This window comes from Pteronotus mesoamericanus, unplaced genomic scaffold (assembly GCF_021234165.1).
Source record: "Pteronotus mesoamericanus isolate MK-2021 breed Mesoamerican mustached bat unplaced genomic scaffold, CSHL_Meso_final scaffold_651, whole genome shotgun sequence".
Classification (NCBI taxonomy): domain Eukaryota; kingdom Metazoa; phylum Chordata; class Mammalia; order Chiroptera; family Mormoopidae; genus Pteronotus; species Pteronotus mesoamericanus.
In genome coordinates, this window is record NW_026555325.1 from 7,975,787 (window position 1) to 8,000,948 (window position 25,162).

Here is a 25,162-nt window from a genome sequence, read left to right on the forward strand (position 1 = left end):
ATCATTCAATAATCTGTAAATTAAAAGGCATGACTTTGAAGGCAATTGGCCCAGTGATAAGTCTGAATGGAAAATAAGTAGAATTAAGTGTATGGAAGTTATATATGAAAATAAGCCTGAACATAAAGAAATCATAGCAAATGGACCCGAGGTTCTAGCCCTCAGTAGTCACGTGAGTCTTCACAAGACCTTTTATATACTACTCTTTACATTTCTGGACTCTAAGGGTATGGATAAGTATCTCTGATTATGAGAAAATTTCTGAAATATTATAGCAAGAACTAATGATAAAAAAAGGGAAAATTTTCAATAATGAAGAATGACTGTGTACATTGAGGACAAATGGCTTTTGTGTTCCTGGTAACATTTAAACAATTCGGTGTGATTTGCCTCTATTTATTAAAGTACCCAATATCTTCCTCTGGGAAACTAATGCAATACATAATTTTCTAACAATGAAACTCTACACAAGAATATTTAATAATAGTTAAAAGCAAGTTAGCTAGCCCTTTCTCCCCATATACAACCCCCAATCCCTACACTCACAGATCTCTTGAAGGCATGAGTGATACAATACAGAATCACTAAGAAATATAGCCAGTAGTGCACTTAACACTTTGAGATATTTTGTCCATTACTCCTTCCAAATTTGTTTGTCTCCTCAGTTTCCCAAAAAAGATAAGCTAGTTGGGAGGTCAGGACTGGACAGAACTGAAAAATATGAGAGTGGGGGAGAGAAAGAGAGAGAGAGAGAGATTTTTGGCTAGGACTTATCAATTTTATTTTCTAGTATAACAGTTTAAATCAATTGAAGGAGGATGTTTATAATGATCTTAACTCCCCAAATGTTCAATGAAAAGTCCTTTTTAAAAAAAATCTCTTTCTGATGCAAGATTCTCTAAAGCCCTTATATCATGTGTCATTTTCTTTGCTTTGTGTGCTTTCCATTATAAGATATTTATTTAAATCTGTAACTTGCCCCTATCTAGAACACTGGCTATACAAACAATATAAACTAATGTTTTATTTCTTAACATCACAGATTGTAAGCAGTTTTCTCAGATATTTTTAAAAAACACCTTTCTCTTAGTGACTTCCTCAGTATAACATTTAAAAAAAATTAACAACAAATACCTGTCATTTCCTTATTTTATAAAGATATAATTTTTCTTTTCTTTATGAATCTACTATAAAATATCTGAAAGATGAAAACATTTAATTCATGAATGAGTAATCAAAAATTGACTGTTACCCAACTCAAATAAAGGAAGATAGTGAAGGAAAATTGAAGTCAGAATTTTCATATCATTTTTAAAAGAAAAAGGAAATGTGTTGCCACAATTGTCTCTATGAACCAAAAACTTATAGCAGAGATACAACAATTGTAAGACAAACTATCAAATTGAGATGAAAATTGTAAAGAACGGACTAATAAAACAAATTAAAGAGAAAATTATATCAGTCTCAGTAATACAAGGAACATTGGAAGAAGTATAAATTGCAATAGGAACTTCTGTAAGCACAGAAAAGTATTGGCATGAGAAAATGAGGGGCACAGTGACCTTAAACTCTGTATAGCTCCCCAGCATTAGAATTGGAGTCATATAATTAGTATTTTAAATATTCATAATTTAATAACAGGTCACTTATGGCCCAGTTGCCAATAAAGAAGAAAATTGTCATATAGCAAGCAGTGTCTTCACAGCCAAAGAAACTTTTGTTTTAGGCATTAAAAAGTCTGTTTTTATGAAAAACAATGCAGGCCTCCATTTAAATAGACTAAGAGAACATGTCTGATTCTCCTTCCTTCAAAAAAATCCCAATGAAATAATAGAAAAGATATGTGGAAAAAATATATAATAATGGTGCTGAAAACAGAAAAGGTGACATCAACAGACCAGAAATAGAAATTCCAGGAAGACAGAAAGCAGATGGGATCAAACAAGTAAAGAAATTACAGCAGAAGAAACACCATTCCCAGACACCATAATTAAGCACAGTTCTTTCTGGGGACGTCCTAGAGAATATCGAAAATTGGAGTTAACACATAAAAAGAGCAGAAATTGGCAAGAGGATGATTAAAAAAGTAATTTACTAAATATTGGATCTAACATCTGGAAGAGCTGGGTCCTTCTCCATTTATCCTGCACCAAGGAAGCATTTGCAGCAGCTGCTTGAGCCTGAGAACAAGTTCCACAAAGACAGAGGAGAGGACGCCGGCATTCGAGAAGGAAGGTTGTGGAGAATGAGTTATCTCACCTCCTCTACAACAGCCACTGGGTAAGAGAGCTTTGCTTAGGAGCGAAGTAGTTCAAGCACTCCATATTCAGAATGAAGTCCTCCTTACTTTGGTAACTGAAGAACCCTTAGCCGCTGTCTACTCACTACCCACTCATTCTATAAGAACCTTTCATTCAGCCTGTCCATGTAAGATTGACATTAGTTAAGGGGCAGGAGGGAAGAGAGATGTGTTCAATTCTAATTGTTTTTTTTAAACATATATGCAATCTGATATTTGAACAACATTCATTCAAAAAAGTTCTAGATGTAGAGAAGAGAGACAGTAAAGGGAAGGATAAGAAAATGGTTTCTGATTTACGCAGCTTAGATGTGGACATATCTGAGTGAAATTTTACTTCCACAAGTTTAAAAGAGAAAATCTTTTTTTAAATCTTGAAAGGCAAAGCTATTTACTTATCAACCATCAAAAATCAATTTGATATCAGGCTGAACAGCAACAGTGCTTAAAGATAATGGAACATTATTTTTCAAAATTAGAAAAGTAAAAAATTATGAAATTAAAATAAATATTCAAGTCAATTCAATACAAAGTATAAGGAAACAGTCATTGAGATGGAAGAAGTAAAAAGAATTTATTGATTACTTTTATTAAAAAAGAACTCAAAAATAAATTCAAGAAAGTGTAACAGTGGAATACGAGAAAGGAACAGTAGTTGACTCTGACCTACAGCTTCACTGTCCAATATGGTAGTCATAAGCCACATGTGGTTGTTATTTAAAATTAAATAAAAGAAAAATTTAGTTGCTCAGTTCCATTAACCGCATTTCAAGTGCTCAGCAGCCAGCCATATGTGGCCAGTGACTACTAGCCTGTATAGTTAATATATAGAACATATTCATCATTACAGAAAGTTCTATGGGGCAGTGTTTAATTTGAAAATATAAGAAACCTAGAAAGGACGAAGAAGAGGACACACTAGAACTTGACTTTTGGGAGATCTTCATTATGAAACAAAATTTTAATGTTGAATTCAATCATACGCCTTTAAAAAATAGTGACTGATAGCACCCATATATGAATCACAAAATATTTATAAAGCAAAAATTTGAGAATAAAAACAACAATAACATAAAGAATAAAATTAGAAGTGATGAGGAAGAGGAAAAGAAGAAGGAAGAGGAAATGTACCAAATTCCTTATTTTTTAATAGTACAAGGTAATTCATATATTAAAAGTAGAAATAGACAAATGTAATAATAACAAAGAGACAGGAGAATGTGGATAAGTGCTAGTAATTATCACTAGACTCTATATTTTCTGATAGAGAGTCGATAAATACCATTCAAAGTTATTAAATTAATAAACACAAATATGACACATTAACATAAAATGAGTGACAATAAAAAAGAACTAAAACAGAGCTGTTAACAATGACTATCTTTGAAGCAGGCTAGAGTGGGTACTAGTTTTCATTGCATACTCTTCTTTGTGCTTTAATTTTCATTATTTCCCAAAGAAGTACAATGCCTTTATGGTGAAAAAAAAAATCTGCCATGGGGGAAAAATGGAGACAATTGTAATTGAACAACAATAAAATTTTTTAAATAAAATACTTACTATAAAATCATAAGGTTTTTATGTAGAATATAATTATTCTTGTTTGCAAGTCAGAATTGTGTCAACTATTTCCTAAGGCAATCATTCTTGAAGGATGGGCATCTCACAAGAAATTAGTAGAGTCAGCAGTAGGTATAGCATAAATACCAGCCATTGAGACAGAGTAGAAATGAAATTTAGAAAGAGATTCAAATTATATCTTGTACTCTCAGTCACTGAATTTAAAGAGTGTGAACAATTAAGTTAGGAATAAAAGATTGGAAACACTAATTTAGAGAAGGAAATTTGTGCCACTCAGAATGGCACAAAACCTCCCCTCATAATTCAGCTCCAAACCCAGCAGGACCTTCAGAAAAACTGAAAGAAGTGTGCGGCCGTCTTTGGGGGCAGCCTGGGTGTTCCTGTGCTCAACGGTTCTTGCCAGAGGGTAAAGCAGAACACCAAAGTATTGTGAGAATGACAGTTCTTGCGGTAGCTCAGGCCTCCTGGGAATTAGGAAGTGCCATAAATCTCAAGAGAGGGACTGTTTGTACAAAATTCCCAGCCCACATTTCAGACTCCAGAGGTTCAGATGCATTTTTTTTTTTATGTTCCAGAAAAACAAGCAGGCTTTGGGGGAACACTTCTCAACCAGGCTCAAAGTTCACATCTTCGTGATTTATCCATCATTTGTGCCAGCAAGAATGTTACCTAATCCACAGTTTGCAACTATTTTTAACGGGCTCATCTGCATTGTTAAAAACTACCTATATTTTGGCAGATAGGCCAGTCAACTCTGGAAACAGTGCTGGTCTCTTAGATTTCTTTTTGGAAAGTGTCTTAAATTTATGGTGGGAATTACTCATGGCTGCTGCATTCTTTCCGTTGGGTTTAGACCACCATTGGGTCTAATTGCTCCTAATTGTGTGTCTATTCTAGTCTAAGCTTCTTCAGAAGAAAAAGGGTGGGAAGACTTTTGAAAATCCTCTACAGCAATACCTGTTGATTTCTGTCAATTATAAACACTATTTTGAAACGTCAGAAGGTCCACTGATGAACAAAATCCACACTTTGGTGAATGCGGATTTCTTCAGAGATCTTTCATTGCTGCCGTTAACACTAGTCTGATTTTTTAAAAATGAAAAATGATGTAGTTTCATCGTGTTCCCAAAGTATTTTTAGCATAACAGGCAAAATTTCTGTCAGCATTCACAGTCATGGTATTTTCTTGAAAGAAATACCTCTCAAAGTGATTTTTCTCCAAACGCCACCGAAATACAACATGGATACCTTGAAGACATTGCTCATTTAAAAATCGTAAGAGGTCTAATTATATTTCCAAAATAAGTAGTTTCCAATCCAACGAGGATAATGTGGTCATGAAAAGGATGTCCAAATCCACCAATTTACATTGGTCTGGTTTGGCATAACTTTTAAAGTTCTTGGAGCAAAATGAGGATGGCACGTGAATCATTGTAATTTGGGTAATATTCCCAAAACTTGGGGTTTGCCATTCTGTGAGTAATTCAGAGGAAAGCTAATCAACTTCCAGACTGTCCCTATATAATTTATAACTGCTAAAATTCACTGATATGTTCCAGATTATTTTGCAAAATGTAATACACTCCTTTTTAATATGTACTTTGTCATTTTCACTCTATTTATGTAATTTTAAAAGTATGATAGCAGGGGAGCATGAGCCATTTAAAGCAGGAGCCACTAATGTCAGAGATTGTTATCCTTCACAAGATAAATAGTATTGATATCTCTGCGTCCAAAGGGCTTGGAAGTTGTGTCAAGTTAGATTCAAATTGCATTCAATATGTTTTGCTTTACTCCATTTTACTTTCTGGTTTTTATGTTAAGCCACAGAGCAGTTTCTCTGCTGTGACTGAGTCCTGCAGCCAGTGTTTGGTCTGAGTTATCCTCCCTGTCGTCAAACCCAGGCCTCCATCTTTGTATCCCAAAAGAAAATTGGGTTATTAATTTAGGATGAGGCTGGTTTGTTTAAATAGTATAGCGCTTTTTCAATTGCTCATACATAATATATCTAACCCATACTGCTCTTTCAAATGTTTTTGATTACTGAACTTGAAAAGAAAAAAGAAAAAAATCTTTTACCAAAATTTATGAAAGACCCACAGAGTACTTCTTATGTTGTAACTATATATTCATTTAAGAGAATAAGAAAGGATTTCGCTACTGAAGAATTTCAGTAATTGAAATTCACTTTATAACTCTAGACAACATATGCATTTCAATAACATATAAAATAATATTGGAAAAGGAAGAGCTTTAGTTTCAAAATAGAAATGTACTTGATTTTATACCTCATATAAAGAGACATACATATTAAAGTAAGGTTTAAGAAGGGACCTATTTACAATATGTTGAAATTAAAGTTGGTTCATTTACTAATAATCTCTGATAAGGGTCCAACTAATTAGGAAAACAAAAATTAAAAATACATATAGTAAATTTTCTTATTTTTATTGTAATAGGTAGTGACATCTCATCTATAATCATTATTTTAAGTAGGGCTAATTTGGCTGATTGTTTTTAAAAACATTAAGATATCTCATTTGGAGAATGTAGATCTATACATTACACTGATGTTTTTATTTTCTAAAATATTCTATTTCTCAAATTCCTTCAGAACAACTGATAAGTCATGGAAAAAAATCAGGACCACATTTATTTGGCTAAACTCTGTTTGTATTGGCAAGGAAAATAACGTTATTCACCATTTGTGGTTCTCAATGGCCTTCGACTACTTCCAAATCCAAAATTGTTCCAAAAGGGCCCAAACTTGTCATTATGAACATCTTTCCATAAAGCAGGCAATATGGAGCCTCTAAAGGTGATTTTTAGAGAATTCCAAAATATTTTCCCTCATGGCCACCTGTTCTGAAAAATTAAGCATAATCCCAACAAGGAAAACTTTGAAAGGGACATAGTTATTTGAATGCATGAGTTTTAATATTTTTAAAATCTATCACATAATTTAAAATTGATATTTAAAGCTAAGTACCCAATACCATCGGATGACAAAGCAAGAAAAAAAATGGTTAATGAATTACAAAGTTCTGGATATATATGTGCATAAATTAAAGAATAACATGATTCTGCCTAGGTTGGTGTGGCTCAGTGGATTGAGTGCCAGCCTGCGAATCAAAGGGTCACTGGTTCGATTCCCAGTGCAGGGCACAAGCCTGGGTTGAAGGCCAGGTCCCCAGCAGGGGGTGCATGAAAAGCTACCACGCATTGATGTTTCTCTCCCTTTCTTTCCCTCTCTAAAAATAAATAAATAAAATCTTAAAAAAAAAAAGACTTGTTTAAGAAAAAAGGAACCACATGATTCTATACCAAAACTAGAAATCAAATATTAGGAAAAAAATGTTAATTAAGATGACTGTCACATTTAAGTTGTCAAATGTATAGTGTACTTAAAAGCAAACTGGAGTATCTTTTGATTAATGAAGTTATACTGTGCATCAGGAAAAAAAGAATGTATTTGATTTTTATTAATGTATATGTTTTAGACACTTTGACTACACACTAACTGTCCAACATTATTTCATTCCTCACATATTCATAGTCCTCAGGAGAGGACACAGACTCGGTAATTTATTATTAAATTATTCTAGAACTACAAAACTGACTCTAATTAGTACATTCGCTAATATCTATTCTAAGTTACTCTACAGTTTATTACAGTGGAAGAGTAACAACCATTGTGAAGATCAATATGTGGGGCAGAACATTTAAAGCAGTGAAAACACTTTGTATGGCACCATAATGGTGGCTACATGTCATTATACATTTGTTCAAAACCATAAAATGTGCACTGAGATTGAATCATGATATAAACAATGGATTTTGAATGATTATGATGTATCAATGTAGTTTCACCAGTTGTAATAACTGTGCTACTGTAGTGGGGAAAGTTGATAATGAGAGAGGCTATGCTCATGTGATAGAAATATCTGTATTTCCCTGTTGATGTTGCTATAAGCCTAAAGCTGCCTTAAGAAGATAGACTTGTAAAAAATAATGAATGATTAAAAATATATAATAATAACTAAAATAAAAGTAATGAATGGTTGTTTTTGAATTATGCCATTAATACCAATGTTGCATGTTACGTTATTCTGCCCTAACTCACTGATTAAATATTTTACACAGTGACAGAAATTTCCTAAAATAAAGTATGTAAAACCAGAGATGGTAAACAATAAAAAAGATCATTTCGTGTCAGTAAAGAGCTTTATGAAGCCTTTATTCTATTACACCATAACAATAATTTCTACAAATTTATTTAATACTTATGATTGTAAATCACAATGTTTAACCATGGTGTTGTACCACCTCAGAGAAACTGCTGAGATGGCAACTCCCACATTAGCTGGTAATCTCACCCCCCTTCTCTAAGGGCATGCACACCAAGGAATACATACTCCTGACATTAAAATTATATTATCAATATTTTTACAGACAATCATAGTGTTTGAACATGTTTTTCTTTTCATTTTCCTATTTATCTTTTTTGATAACTTGGTATTGAAAATAACTGTATGCTGTAACAGAGGTGTAGAAAATAAGTGGTTGATTATCCAAAGCTATTGCCAGCATAGTTATCTTGAATTATAGATGACTAGTTTTAAAATAATCTGAGACCAATTTCACTGTTTTGTCAAGGATTCCTTTTTATTTCTTTCCTCCCATAACAGAGTACCCCATTAACTGTAATTCACTACAGATTATCATACTGATTGTATATCTGGAATAGAAACTTCATACTATAGTTTGAAATAATCGAGCCAAAACACATTACTATAAATGCCTTGGGTTATTCTATCTTTCCAAGGAAGAGTAATAATACATAAAGGTTCTTCTTCCCTTCCATACCCCACCCCCAGTTTAAGTCCTATATTTTCCTTGGGAATGAATCTTAACTACACTGTGAAATCCCATGCTACCTACTGCTCTTTTATGCTTTGACTTGACTCAAATTTGTTGGATATTATCTGTCACTAAACTTCATGATTAGTCTTTTGGGATCAAAATATTGAAGATTGCTTGGTTTAGGCCATAGAAATATATTTTCTCAGTGAGGGAGAGATATTTGGTGGTGATTTACTACTGTCGTTCTTCCCAAATTTTTTTTTTATTTTGACCATCTCAGTATTCATATCAGCAAATATAAAACATACCCTTTTATTTTCAGGTCTAGATGTTGATGGAATATATCGAGTTAGTGGCAATCTGGCAACAATACAGAAACTAAGATTTATTGTCAACCAAGGTAAGTGATTTCTTTACTTCAGGCATTTTTTAGTAGTTTCATATCCACCAATATTTCATATTCTGTGCTATAGGCATTGTGAATATATAATAATAAAAATTTTAAAGGGAGAAAGTTAATGAAATAACCAGTTATCACCAAAGCAGTAAAAGATAGTTCATAGGAAGATAAATAGAATAGAGAGAGGGACCAGTTAATAGTTTATGTAAAATAAATAATGAGAGGAATATGACAAACTAAAAATGGAGAAGAGAATAGTAAAAGAATAAAGAAAGAAAAATAACCTAACTTCTAAAAATATTACTGGCATATTATATACATTTAATATATGTTGATAAATGAGTAAATGAATGACAGAAAATTTAAAAGTCAAAATCACAGATGTTAGAAAAATAACATAATTGATAAGTCAAAGAATTCAAAGTTAGGAAATGCATATATCATTAAAGAATTGCCAATCAAAAACAGTATGATACTACTACACAGCTATTAGAATATCTAAAATCTGAAATACCGACAACTCCAAATACTGGCAAGTATGTGGAACAACAGGAATTTGCATTTACTGTTGGGAAAATGCAAAGTGGTACAGCCACTTCGGAAGATAGTTTGGCAGTTTCTTATGAAAATAAACATATTTTATTGTGTTTGTATATAGTATGGATATTTTTACCATAATACACAGCAATTGCACTCCTTGGTATTTACCCAAATGAGTTCAAAACTTATGGCCCCACAAAGAACTGCCCACAAATTTTTGCAGCAGCTATATTTATAATTGGTAAAACTTGAAAGCAGTCAAGAAGACCTTCAATACATAAATAGATAAACCATGGCACCTCCATTTAATGGAATATTATTCAATGATAAAAATAAATGAGGTATCAAGCCACAAAAAGACTTGGAAGAACCTTAGGTACATATTGCTAAGCGAAAGAAACCCATCTGAAAAGGCTTCATACTAAATTATCCCAACTGTATGAAATCTGGCAAAAGCAAAATTATGCACAGTAAAAGTTCAGTGGCAGCAGAGGATTTGAGAGAAGGAGGGATGATAGGTGAGTGCAAGGGATGTTTATGGCCATTAAACTGTCCTGTTTTGATATTGTAATGGTGGACGCATGACATTATGCTTATCAAAATCTATGTCATGCAAAAAACAAAGAGTGAAACTTAATGTAAACTGTAGACCTCAGTTAATAATAAAGTATTAGTACTTGCTATCACTTGTAACAAATGTACCACACTAATGCCAGATGTTAATAAGGGAAACAGGGAGAGGGTTGGGGGAAGTAAGGGGAAAGTACAAAGGATATATGAGAACTCTTTGTTTTTCATTCAGCTTTTCTGTAAACCTAAAAATTCTCCTTAAAAGACTATGAATTAGAAAAGTAGATTATACAATAGTATTATTTTAGAACAAATATGTATAGGTATACATGGAATTTGCAACACTTTTTCTATGTACAATAAAATTTTGACAAATATAGTGAGAAATTTACTTCATTGTTTTGTGTAGAAGTGCAATAAAATATGTATAAGGTTGTTTCAAAGATCATAAATTAAAGTCAAAAATGGAAAAATAGAAAATGTTAAAGAAAAACAAGGAGACTCAAACATCATAATGTGGTGTTACAGGTAGTTCATAAGTTTAAAATCAGATATGTCCTTGGCATTTTGTTTAATTCTCTGTGCTGTTGCTTATCAGTAAAGATGGGGGCAGAGCATGGGGGAGGGCAGTGCCTTGGAAACATCTGTGGAAATTAAGTAAGATAACATGAGGCACTCCCGTAGTGATGTAACAGACTTGTGGTTGTAGATTAATACACGTGAGCTTTCCTTTCACTTAAAAACAGCCAATGGTGTTTCTGCCTTCAGGAGAATTTACACACAGTCTTCATACTCTGGCTTCACATCTAACTTCAGATCCTCTGAATTTCCTTCACAATTCATTTCCAATTATACTCCCATATTTACATGCTGCTGTATTACTTAATGTTTTTGCATACTCTCTTCCTTCTACTTTCAATATCCTCCTATGTGTTCTTTCCCACCCCACACACAAACTTCCTGCCTGATAGATTTCTCCTTATTCTTCAAGGCCTAGGTTATAAATAATTCCCTTCTGGGTTCCTGTTTCACTGGGTAGTTGAATGTACTGTACTATATGCATATAGAACATCTAAAATTCCATTTATTACAAGACCCAGAGATATAATGCCATCTTTTGGAGGGAATAGTATGAAATGAACTCAGTGATTATATTTTACAAACATTAAAATCTCAAAGTTTTGAAATGGAAGAAATAGGATACCTGTTGAAATAACTGCCACCTACACAAATCTCTATACACCTAATAAGGTAAGACCTGAATCATCTTTGAATCTTCCTCCATTAATCAGTAGTAGTCCTGGGTCTCCATACAGGGAATTCGTAATTAATAGTTATTGAATAATATGTGTGTGTTGCACACAGAAAGAGTATTACTGAGAATCATTAAATTCCCCAGCAGTTCATCTCAGACTGAACCACCCTTTTCAGTGTTGACTGCAGTCCTTCTGACCAGCAGCCATATGACTCATTTCTGAGAATCTCCGTAACTGAGAATCTCCACAGCTCTGCTTACTCACTAATGTGAACCTTTGCCTTTTACAATTACTCTCCTTCCTGGAGGATGCGGAGAAGGGGAAACAGAACTAGACTTTACCTCAGTTACTCATACTGGCCCCGTTAGACTGACCCAGAGTGCCCTCTCTGTGGGTAAAAATTGGATAAAATCGGCTGGCCTTATTTTCATTCCTGCTTATAACCAGTTAAAATTACTCTTGCAATATATTTCATACTGAAACCATATCCTGATTGGAATTCTAGACAGCTGGGCAACACATTTCTTCTACAAAGAAGAACTCTCAAAACATAAGCCATGGTAGAAACAAACACTAGTTGTATTTCCTGCTTTAAAAAAAATTATGCTCAGCAGTTTGAAAAGGCAAAAGAAAATCTGCAATGAAAACATGAAATCTGTCCATCTCGTCTTTTGCAATCCAAGCTTCAGCGTCCTCTGAGGCTGCGTAACTGCTCGTGTTTCCGTAAGAGTTGACAACGTAAAGCTGGACAGAGGCCTGAGTTGGTATCTGGTAGCACAGAATTGTCAGTAAACTGTCTTCCTGGTTTATAGCACTGTCAGAATGCAACACACTCAACACAAATTATGCTACATTAAGACCTTTGATACTGGTGGTTTGGTCCAGGCTGTGTTGTGGGGGTTTTTGAATTAGATGATAAAAGAAATGCATATACCAGCTTCTCTCAAATTTTGCTAATCAGATTATCCTTTCGATGAAATTTTTGGTGTGAACCCATAATCTTGGTACAAACACCATACCTTCCCCTCGATTTGCACCCTGATCTCTTACCGCAGAACTGACTTAGAAGAGAATCAGTATTGGGGTAAAAGGAGGCTGAATGTGTACATGGTGGCCTCTCTTCTGTGTGTGTATGTGTGTGCAATGAAACAAAGTGGCAATGTGATAATAATTCTATGAAAGGCACAAAGCAATATGTGAATGCAATGCACTGTTTTTTTGTATTCACAGCAGGAACATGAATGATTTTGGTATACCCTCTTTGTTTTAACACCTTTTACCTGATCCATGTTCATATTCCGCAATGTTTCCTTTTTTAGAGGACTCTAAATATACATGTTTAAAATGAATAAGCCCTACCCGCCATTAGGCTAGACAAGTAAAACTGACTTGGGGGATTTTCAAGAACAGTTCAACTGCAATTTATGTATTTTGCTAACTTTCTTGAATGCTTTAATCATCAGCAATTCTAAATACACCAGTTGAATGATTTAATTTGTTTTGGTTTTCTGTTTGACTCACTAACTTGGTAGGAATTTTATATACCCTTATTATACTTCCAGATCAGATGGCATACAAGTTAAATTCAAAGATCCCTTTTTTTAAAGATTTGACTTACTTACTTACTTACTTATTTATTTAGACAGAAGGGAAGGGAGGGAGAAAGGGAGGGAGAGAAACATCAATGTGTGGTTGCCTCTCACGTGCCTTTACCGGGGACCTGTCCCACAATCCAGGCATGTGCCCTGAGCAGGAATTGAAACATCAACCCTTTGGTTCGCAGGTTGGCGCTCAATTCACTAAGTCACACCAGCCAGGGCCAAAGATCACTTTTGAAAAACATTTCCTAATTATAGCTAGTAATGGTGGTAATTATTATTATTATATAAGTAGCTATCATTTTCATAATTATGTGACAGGTACTATATTGCATTTCTTATATAACTTAATTCTTTCTACCATTTCATAAAACAGGTACTATTGTTCCCATTTTAAAGATGAGGAAACTGAGGTTCAGAGATGTTAAATAATATCCCGAAGTCATACAACAGGTGAGGGAGCTAGATCTCAGTTCTCTCTGACTCAAGGGCCTATGCTGAAAACCACTGCCATGATTTGGCATTTTTCATTCTTTAATTGTTGATTACTTACTTGTAAAAGTACAGATCAGTCTTTTAGTGCTAAACACACTTGCTAGTGACTTTCTGTTTATAACTGCTTTCTAGTACTGGAAGTGACAAACACTGTCATAGGAGTTTGGCTAAAACTTTTCATAAAACAGAGATGCCTGGGAAAATACAAAGTATTGAAGTTAGGAATAAACTTGGCACTGCCATTCTCTGTAAGGTTTTATATATCTGTGTTTGGACCAAGAAATTGCTTTAACACAATATTCTTTTGTAGCCTTCAGGAAAAGCATCAGGATTCTCAATTTACTGGGCTGTTAGTGCATTAGTGAACAGTGTTCTGCCCTGTTTGGTGTATTTGGTGACATCCATCAGTGACATTCTACTGATGCAACTCTTTACTCTCTGAGGGCATCCCCCAAAAGAAAGCTGCTCCATGACCTTAGATGTCAACCTGTCATCAGCCTGTGACACTGTTCTTCAGAATGATCTGTGACCTGATGATTTTCTTATGTGAGGGTACTTTGCAAAGAACAGACTTCGGCATGAAGGATGCTACATAACTGTCCTGAGCGCTGTTGTCAATGGGGCTTGCAAATCCCAAGTTGAATTCCCCCTTCTCCTCACAGCAACATTCTGGTGTGAGCTGCACATTTAGTCTTATTGCCCCTTTCTAAGTTCAGTTCAGACTCTCTGTGGTATTATTTAGACATACTCTTTCACTTTGTAAAAAGGGGACAAGAAAGACTGGCATACTCTTCAGAAAATATCAATTATGAGTCCTCTCCAGCCCATGAGCCATTGGGAGAACATGAAGCATTGCAGAAGGAGCTGACTGGGAATTTTCTAGACCAGTGGTTCTTAGTATACTAACAAATATTCCCTCTAATCATTTCTCAGAATTGTAGGAAATTGCTTCTTATCAGGATTTTAGACATGTTCTTCATATATAAAAAAAAAATTAAAGGAAGATTCTAGGGACTCTCCTTCACTTTTCACACCAGGAAGAACAAAATACCTAAATGCCATAAATCTACATGGACAAGAATCATAATTGGGTGTGTGGGTATGTGTATGTGTGTGCATGTGATTGTGTGTGTGTTGTTTTAAATGAAGAGGGTTTCTTTCCCTGTTAATTTGCAGTTGCACTTTGCATATTTTTATTCACCCAGATCTTATTGGCATAATAATCCACATTAAATATTGTCTTAAAGAGATGAATTTGCTTATTTTGAACATGCTACGAATAAGCTCCATTGAAAACAAACTATTAGAGAAGTAATTTCGCATTATAAACTATATCTAAATACTTTTACATAGATTCATGCCACAAAGCAAAGCAAAGCCTTAACTTTAGTAGCTATCCCTGTGCTTTTCATATTATCAAAAGTTGAATTAAAAAAGGGAAAGAAAGAAAGAATGTGAAGAACTGGCAGTTTTATCATGAAATAAGCAATTGGATGAAACAGAAAAAAGATCTGAAAAATGATTTCAAAACTTCTAGTTCTGGTTTTATAAAATAACCTTTGTATCAAGTCCAGCCATTTTTCTATTAACTGTATTTATATTGCCCTCTTATTATTTTTAAAATGATGTGTTTCCTTAAGCCTGCTCACTCTCACCATAAACCACAACAGCAACAAAACAAACTGTGTTATTTGCTCTTTATCCCATTTCACAGAGTGTTTTTTTGGTAAGTCTGGTAAGTGGAATCATGGATATTGCACCTTTCTGGCTTCCACGTGACAAGATTATCTTTTAACAATGATTTATTTTTCTTATTATAGATGAAAGATCACTCGATCATAAAAGAGCCAGACTCTAAGATCGTTTAGGGTTTTGGAAACTTTCTTAGACCTCATTTTTCAGCTACATTGAGTCAGGGAGCTCGAAAACCACTGATGGCAAAATCTGTATTGCTTTCTAGCTGCTTAAGGAAATGTATTTCATTAGTAAATAATGCTGAACACAGAGATCGAAACAAATGGGCTCTTCACATTCATACACATTAACACAGTTTTTACTTTCTCCATAATAGTCTAATAACAGCTTCATGAATATGTCTAGTCTCCAGACTATGCAAATTCTAACTACCTATGTAAAGCAAAATTATACAATATATTTGTCATAAATTATATTTTACAATTTATTACATGTTAAGCAATAAGTCCTGACCTAATGTGTGGTAAACAATTAAAGGCAGAGACCCTCCAGAAGGAGAAAGTACAGGATGAGAATCAATGGAATGGTCTCTTTATCACCATTTTGAGCTATTTGTTAGTCTAATAGAAACTATTTAACAACCCCTGTCAATCACAGATTCTTCATTTCCAAAATGAAAATGGGAAAACTTTAAAAATTGAATCAGCCAAGTGATAGTTAGTACTAACTTTAATTAAGATGACAATATTTAGATAAAATCAGAAGAGTATTACTGAGTTTTCTCAACATAAATATGATACTCAATATTAATTACTAAGTATGGTTTTTGACTTCCACATGACTTCTTTGATGATAGTAAGATTCTTTTTCTAGTAAGAAACTTAAGGAAGCTTTGGAGACTCCCTGTTATTCAATGACCCATCTTATTACTAGCCAAATTCATAGGACTTCTGGGTTCCTAGACACAAAAGAAAAATTTAGTTTTACATTATTAATAGACTTTTCAGAGACTCCACGTTCCAGAAGAATAGCCCCATGATCACTGAAGAGAGCAAGTTTACTAAAATTTTAGGCCTTAATTCTGTTGTGGCTTTTCCATGTAGATTTGGCCATTGCATCGAGAAGTAAAATAAGCCAGAGTTATGCAACCCCCAAGGAAACTTATAAAAATCCCCAAGGAAACTTATAAAAATTCATCATCATCATAAATAATCATTGTCACCATCAAAATAATGAGTAGCTACTAAAAATTGTGGGATAACACACCGAGCTTACTTCTGCCTAACTATGGTCTATGTAGCACTGGCTTCCAACCCTGACCACATTTCAGAATTGTATTGGTTATCTACTGCTGCATAACAATATGATCACCAACTTAGCTGCTTATAGCAACACATTTATTATCTCCCAGGTTTTGTGGGTCAGAAGTCTGGAAAAAGATTAGCTGAACCCTCTGTAAGGCTGCCATCAAGGTGTTGGCCAAGGGTGATTTCTCACCTGGAGGCTCAATGGGGGACAGGTCCTCTTCCAAATTCATGTAATTGTTGGCAGGGTTTAGTTCCTTGTAGATTGGTGAACTTAAGGTCTCAACATTATTAACTGTTGGCCAAAGGCATTGTGGAATTCTCCACAGGCCATTTCACAACATGACAACTGGCTTCATCAAAGCAGCAAGGATGAGAAACTGGTAGCTAAACCAGAAGTATAATCTTATGTAAGATAGTCATGAAGGCTACAACCTATCATCTTTGGTGCATCCTGATGGTTAGAAGCAAGTCACAGTTCCTATTTATTTCCTGGGGTTGGAGATCACACAAAGTGTAAGCCCAACAAGGAGGGAATAATCAGGGACCATCTTAAAGTCTGTCTGCCTCAAGAATTAAGTGGTAGAGCTCTTCAAAAATAAGGATTTTGGAGCCCAGTTATAGAAACTGTGATGTAAAAAATCTGGGGTTGGATCTGTAAGTATGTATTTTAAAAGAAAAAGTCCCTAGTTGAGTCAAGTGCACAGCCAGAATTGGGAACCTCTGCATAATATCCAGCTAGTTTTATTCTGGCTATCTAGTGGAGACATGACCTACAAGCTATAAGACATGTGCAATTTTTGTTTGAGGAAAGCTGAAATAGACTATGAATCCCTTTTTTTATTTTCTGGTTTTCTAGTGATGTGAGGTTTCTTCTTCGGCTATTGATTGACTTAGTTCACTAACTTTTATAAACTCTGAGTCATAATTTGGGGTATGATTAAAAATATCACTGATGTAACTTCTATGTTATTAGTATGATTAAAATTATTGACATATTTTTCACAATGGCAATCTTTTTCCTTTGCTGTAGATTCTGGAATAAATAAAAAGGAAAGATGTTTTGCCCAAGAATACCCTAGCAAAACTAAGAAGTAAATAATATTTTAACATGTAACAGAATACTGTGGATACTAAGGATGGCCAGTATTTAACTGAGAATCTGCTACATTGTAGGTATGCAAAGTTAGAATTATCTCTAACTCTCATAAAAATTTGCAAGGTAGATATACTTTATTATTCATGTTATTCACATGAGAAAATCATGGCTCAAAAAAGATTAAGTAACTATTCTAAGGCCACAAAATTAGTATGTTCTGAAGACAGACAGTGAACTCATTTTAAATTTATTCTAAAGAACATATTACTGGTTGCTAGATTCAATTTACCATTAGGGTGGAGGCTGAGAGGCAGTTTCTTCTTCTCCTTATAATACATTATTCCCCTTATAATACTATACTATAATACTATAATACTATACTATAATACTATCAGGGTCTGTATGACCCTTATATAAGAGAAAATCTCATTTAAAAGTGTTCTTTTAATAAATAACCCCTAACTTCCCATGACTTTATCAAGACCAGAAAGTTTGGCGTACTTTGTATCCCCAATATAGAAAAGTGCCCAATACTCTGTATGAACTAAACAAAGATTTTTCTCTTACAAAATAAAAGAATGACAAACTCCTAATAATAGTCTCATTTGGTAGACTGTGTTAGGTACCATGTCTGGGTGTTTCAGTAAAGAAAACTCAAACTATATTTTACATTATATTTCCTTTCAGACTCCTCTAAATTAGCGCTTAATTATAGATTGAATAATCATGGGTCAAAAACAAAGAGCAGAGAATCTTGTATCCCCATTTTCTGCTTTTATCAGGCAAAGCTTGACAAGAAATGACTTACTATTCTTCATCAAAATATGGTATTAGCAATGGACAAGTCAACCATGATATCAGGAGGAGTGGCATAACCTGGCTTCCCATCTTGGCCCTCCAAAATGTCGAGAATGACTAGGCAGAGAGAAAAGCAAAATTAAATAGTGATGAAACTACATTGCTCCTATTAACCCCATGCATTGAATTTTGAAAGTATGCTTTGTTTTGTTTATGTATAGGAAGTCCCTGTTGGTAATTACATCTTCAGTGATTAACATATATTTATATAACACCTCTTTTCCAAAATTCTCCATGCAGTTTCAGAGTATTCCCTAACAAAAGTGTGCTGTAGGAAAAAAAAATGTATTCTCATCACCTCAAAGCTGCTTCTTAAAAGGAAAAGTAATAATAGTGCAAGGTCAAGTAGGGATTTTTTTTCAAGTCCCCATGCACACCCTAAAGATAAATGTCTAAAGATTACCAATGTAGGGGCTGAAGCAATGCTCAAACAAAAATATGAATGATTTTGAGCCACACAAACTTTAAAACCCATTTCCTTTTATGTCCTCATTCATGGGCCCACAGGAGAAGGAGTAACAGGTATCCCTATCAGCTCTTCTCCTCTCTGAGGGTCCCAGCACATTGGAGAAAGACTGGGTAGGTAGGGTGCAGCATGTTTCAGATGTGTTAATCAAGGAAGGCCTTGCTAAGAATGTGACTTGAATGTTGAGAAGAGTGAGTCTTGTCACTCTTCTCAGGGTCTAAAGGAAGGGCATTTCAGGTAGACAGGAGCAAAAGCAAAAGCGCTGAGAAGGAAATGAGCTTGGTGTGTCTGATAAAGAAAGTTAGTCCAGGTGGTTGAAAATAATGAGATGAGAAAGGTATGTGGTAAGGTTGGGGAGGTAGGAAGAAGAACCTGTGGGGCCTGAAGATCCTGGTATTTTCTCACTAATTTAAATTAATAAGTTGTCAGCCTTCTTAGTTGTTGGACTGGAATATCGATTGAAATATAAGCTCTAAGTCAATGAGAATGCTATTTATTATATTTGCTGCTGCATTTCCAGCATCCTGCATGTTACCTGGCACACAGTAAGAGCTCTTTGGGTATCTGTCAATGAATGAATGATGTAACAGCTGAAATTGTATTTTATGGAGCTCACTTCTCAGTTCCATATTGTTCGTGTCACAATATCTTGTTTTCTTTTCTTCAGAACACATACTATCTGAAGCTGCCCTGCTTCTTTACTTGTTGCTTCAGTGCCTGTCTTCCTCCCTACATTATAGCCTGTATGTGAGCAAGACCTTGCCTTCTTTGATTACCTAAATATCCTCAGTTCCTTTTGCACCTGGCACATGATAGCCATCAAACAAATATTTATTGAAATATGAAAAATGTAATATGTGAATTATTGAATAATATTGAACCAGAAAATATATATCGCCACAAGAAAGAAAATCTTTAGTCTGTCCAGCCAGTCCAGTGAACCATATACTTCCCCCAACCCCCTACGTTCCACTTCCACCTGAGGTCATGACTGGCCATCCTACATGGACCACCCAGGAAAAACTTGGCGAAGAGAGGAGGCAGCTGTCAAGCAGGAGGACCAGAGCCAGTCTTAGTATCCTGGTCCACTGGGCCAAGAGAGACTACCTAACCAATGAATGACTCCCAACCCAGGTGGTACTATGACCATAGTCAAGACTGTCACCTGCTTATGTGAGTTTCCAGAGTGTGAGCTCTCTTAGTGACACTGCTTATTGCCAAGGCCCTGCCAGCTCCATTTCAATCTGCCAAAGGACACCTCTGGCCCAAATTACAAGTGACTTACCTGGATTTGCCATGGTTCAAATAAATACAAAGTGCAGAGTACTTGAGAAGAATCAGGAAAAGAGGAAAATTTATTTAAAGAATAAAATAATGCTTTAATTGTCCTAAGGAAAACTTCAAATCAGGATTTAGTCATGTAAAAATGTTTGTTGAAAACCTTCTATGTGCCAGGGTCTTTTCTAGGATCAGGCTGTGGTGAAGTGTTTATTTTAGTGTCAAGAGATAGGTAATAAGCAAATAAACAACATGCTTACAGGTCATGTCAAGAATCAAGATAATACAGTAACATGATAGAGATGGGGATGAGACTATTGGTCCTTAGATTGGATAATCAGAGAAGATCTCTTTGAGGAGGAATCATTTAAATAGAGACTTGTCCTGATAGGGAGGAGATGTGGGGTGAGAGCAGAGAAGGCAGAAGGAAACTGGTCCCAGGAAAAGAAGGCTTCTGTGAGATCAGGACACCGAGGTCAAAGATGGGGAAAGCCAGCCCAGCAAGGCTCTTATAAATCATGAAAAGAAATTTTGTCTTTCATTCTAAGTCACTGTGGTAGATGGTAATCAGGAAATAATCTGATACTATTAATTTTAGTCATTCTGGCTTTTACAAGGAGAATAAATTGGAGATGGAGAAAGTGGAAATAGGGAAACAGGGTTGTTACAGTAGTTCAATCCAGATATAGTAATGAGGACTGATTTATTTGAGTTAAACCCCATATTCCAATTTGTCTCGTTTTCCATGTCCTTTTTGAACCACTTCCTTTAGGCAATAAGGGGCAATGACAATGCTGGCTCAAAAATTAGAAAACATGGGTCAGTTTCACCTCTTACTAGCTATGTCATCTTGCCTGAGTCACATAGCCTTTCCAGGGCAATTTTATTATCTTTAAAGTAAGATTATCTGTTCTCTTGGGATGAGACAATCATACGAGATAATGAAACTATTATGTTGGAAAATGCTGCACCATGTAGAAATGGAAGTTATGTTGAAATGAGGCTTTCACAACCATCCTTATGGAGACATCTATTGTAATATAATGAGGTGTATGGTTTCTTCAGTAAAGAATACTTGATAAAGAGCTGGTCTCATGTCCTCCTTGGATTATTTAATCAAAACTCAAATTTTTTCTGGACTACTCCAACCCACAGAAATTGCTACTTCCTTTAAATCCTATGCTGGCCATTTCAGCTACTCAGTATACAATAATCTCATGTTGTATATGTTGTCATACATCATTAGCAAAAATTATGTGCATAACTTATCTCCTCAACACACTGAATACTTAAGAGCAGAGCTCATATCTTTTAAGTCTGTCTACCCTACTTCACCTCAAAGAATTTACTTGATGGACTCTCTACACACATTTTAATTTATTTATTGTTTAGGCGCAGGGTTGGACCATTTCTTTAAAAAGAAGGTGAGGCATTTTGCAAATACTAGAGATCAGTCTGAAAACAGACTATGTACCTGTGTATTCCTGAACTTCATTCCAGAAATAATGGCAAGAGATGCGTAAAATGTTAAGACTAGGTACTGCTGGTTTTTATTATCTTCTTTTTTTTTTCAAACAGTTTCTTAATTTCCTCAAATGAACACATATTTCTTCTGATTTAAGAAAAGAGATCTATTTTGTTTGAAAGAATTAGGTAAATCCTCTTTAAGAGAATGGCATTTACTCCTTAGAATATGCCAGCAGAATGTCAGTACTTGAATTCTGTAAAGCACTTCTAAATGCTGTCTCACTAGATCTTTACAAGGAAGCTATCCACTTCATAGATGAACAAAAGTACTTATGAGGAGAAGTGAATTGCTGAAAGTTGCATTCATTCATTCAAATGATATTTCAAGAAGACACTGTGTGTGTCATGGAAATCTAGAAATATGCTGGATTTGAAGCCTAGCTCTGGTCTTCTAATGCCTGGTTTCCACTGCAGAGGCTCTTGGGGAGAGCAGGGTGTCCAAAAGTCTACTTAAAATAATGCCTGTGAGATTCCAAAAGACCTAGTGGAATAATTTTACTTAAATAACCATCTTTCTTGCTGTTTCTTCTTCTCCTTACTTTTTACGTTTCTTCAGGTTGTCTTTTTGTGGCCTCCTCATCCCCTACTACATTTCTCCTTAGGGAGTGCCCTGCTCTTCCTTCTTGTTAACCTGTGTTCTGACAACTATAAGGGACTCACTCTCCTTTTCTCTGCTTAGAATGTTGGGATTCAACATCCCATTAGCCATAGGGGCTGGAGTATGCATGTATATTATTATTGATTTATCTCAGTGGAAGAAGCAGCATATCTCTTATTCTGAGCAAGAACCACATCCATTGGTTTCATTGACTGGTAAACTCTCCTCCTTAAGACAAATCCTATGATGGCTAGAATAAATCTCAATTGGAATTAGGCTCTATTCCACTGTATTCCCACAGTATTTTGTATCCACAGTTCAGCACTGGTTTTAGTCTATTTCTTATCACATCTCTTTCCCTTTCTGAACTGTTAGATGCTGGAGGCTGAAAAGTAATTCATGGTTACCTCCGGATTCCCATTTAGCTCATAATGTGCCAAGAACCTCAGTAAAACTGCACCTGTCAGAACCTCCTATTTATGGTTGCCGAATACTCAGCCAGGAGAAGTGTATGCCTTGACATCAACATTACGTTTCTACCCCTAGAGATCTACTTGACTTGAAACTGGGATCAATCATCTGTCAAAAAATGGAGGGGTCAAGCATGCCTTTGCAACCATCACGTCACCCTGCCCTCATTCCTGACACCTCCAAGATATTAAATCTTAATGAACCTACTTTCTCCTCCTCATACCTAAAGTACCCTTCTTCTCAATTCCTTCTCTACCTCTCCATTTTCCCTTACCCTCTACTGTACTTTATCATCCCCAACTCCCAAAAGTCTACTCAGATTGTCCAAGATGACGATCTGTTAATTTGAGCATACTAGTTCAGGCTCTCTTTTACTCCTTGGAAGCATAATATAAGGGGCCTATGATAATCAGGCCAATATAGTGAAGATATCAAGCTACCACATATGGCATTTCAATAAGTTATGTTGACTAAGCTCTTAAGAGACCACTTAGAGAACTATAAAGTGAGCCTTGCCTGAAATTTTCTTTTTATGACTCAAAAAATGTTGTATCTCTCATATATTTACTCTTACTTATGAATTAATATAAGCCCTACTGCATCTTAAAGACAGGTGTAATTTCTGAGATCACTGCCCTAACTACTAACCTAGTTTCCTAAGAATTCCTCTTAATTAAATATTCTAAAAAGATACGAAGTACAGCTGAAACCTGAAAGGCCATGTAAAGAGCCATTTAAAGCATTTTAAAAGCGAAGTACACTAACTAAATAAATTCAGACCTCCAAATTACAAAAATGGAAATTCAAAAATGGAAAAAAATACTCCTAGATATCTTTATATCAATTTCTTAAATTATACCACCTTCTGTGTTTATAAAAGAAGTAAGATTCAGATCCTTCACTGGGATAAGGAAAATAAATAACTATAATGCAGCTTCCTTACTTAAAAGTCTGTAACTGGTACTAATGAACTTCAAAATGCTAATTTTAATGCTTACCCCAACAGAAAGATGCCGTAAAACAAAACCCCTCACTTCTTATCTGCTAAAAGCAATGTGTTTGCATCCCCTACAAAATAAAATGGTTGAAATAAGGTTTTTGAATAGTTTAAAGTTTCAAGGACTTCTCTTGTTCACTGTTATTCTTCTAGAGAAAAGAAATTTATAAAATTACATCTTTTAATGGTCCCTCTGCTTAAAAATGGAAGTGCTCCCAAATATGTTCCACTGTAAGAAAATCAAAAATAACATGTAAACTACAAATATGTTAGCCAATTGAGAATATTTATTAACTAAATAATTTAATAATAAAGAAAATGCCTACTTGATTAATTGTTACAGAGTAAAAATTACAATAAAACTGTCTTGATCAGTGCTTTGCAGAAGCACCATTACTGTCTGTGCAGTTGTTTAACAAGGATTTAATTGGAAAGATAAGTGAATGCACATTTAAAAGTATTGTTAATTTGCTTTATAATCACCCCATTCTTCACAGTATTGACAGCACAAGGCACAAACCCCTTTCTGTTTTACAAGTATTATTTTCCATATGTGCACAATAAATTCTGAAGCAGTAATTGGAAATTTTATGGGTTTCAACATACCTAGTGTAGTGGGTTTAGAGGTACACTCTTCCTTTATAAGAGGTAACCCAGTTCTAGTTGTAAAGGTATAACAAATCTGATTTATATATTCTCCTCATTTACTGCAGATCAGAATTATATTTTGTCCACTTCTAGAAAAAGTTGCATTATTTTAAATTTTATTTCTAATAAAATAAGGTATGAGAGGAGAAACAATGTCTAGATTATTTTCAATCTGTGACTATTTGTGTTATTTTCTTAAAAATATGCATAAAAGTGGAACTTCTAACCAAGGATAGTTTTTGGCCTATATGACCATACCAAAACTCCTTTTTCTGAAAATAGTTACATGTGAACCTATTAAAGGAAACAAGAAAAGGAGCAAAGGACATCTCCTATGCACGATCTCTACTGGTTTAGCCTTGGACAAAGACACTCCCCTCACATTCACACACACCCTGGAGTTTAGAATCACCTGGTCAAAAAGCCCATCATTGTAGTTTTCAAAGCAATGTGAGTGTAATGCCTCAGATTTCTAAAAAGCAGGAACCTTGCTAACCAAGTTTCAACTGCCCAGGACCCAGAGACCTGCTTTATTGTTGAGAGTCTAAAGCTCCTTTAGAAGTAGGTCATTTGCTTAGTCTAGTGGTGATACAGAACCCGTTAGAGTACATTATTTGAT

General features: G+C 34.9%; 1 protein-coding gene across 1 annotated transcript in view; it reads left to right on the forward strand.

Annotated features, from left to right (window-relative positions):
- Positions 1-25,162, forward strand: part of ARHGAP15 (Rho GTPase activating protein 15) — a 609,081-nt gene that overhangs the window by 401,756 nt on the left and 182,163 nt on the right. The window contains exon 11 of the mRNA XM_054562678.1: positions 9,066-9,143. Within this exon, the coding sequence (XP_054418653.1) occupies positions 9,066-9,143 (78 nt within the window). The remainder of the gene's footprint in view (positions 1-9,065; positions 9,144-25,162) is intronic.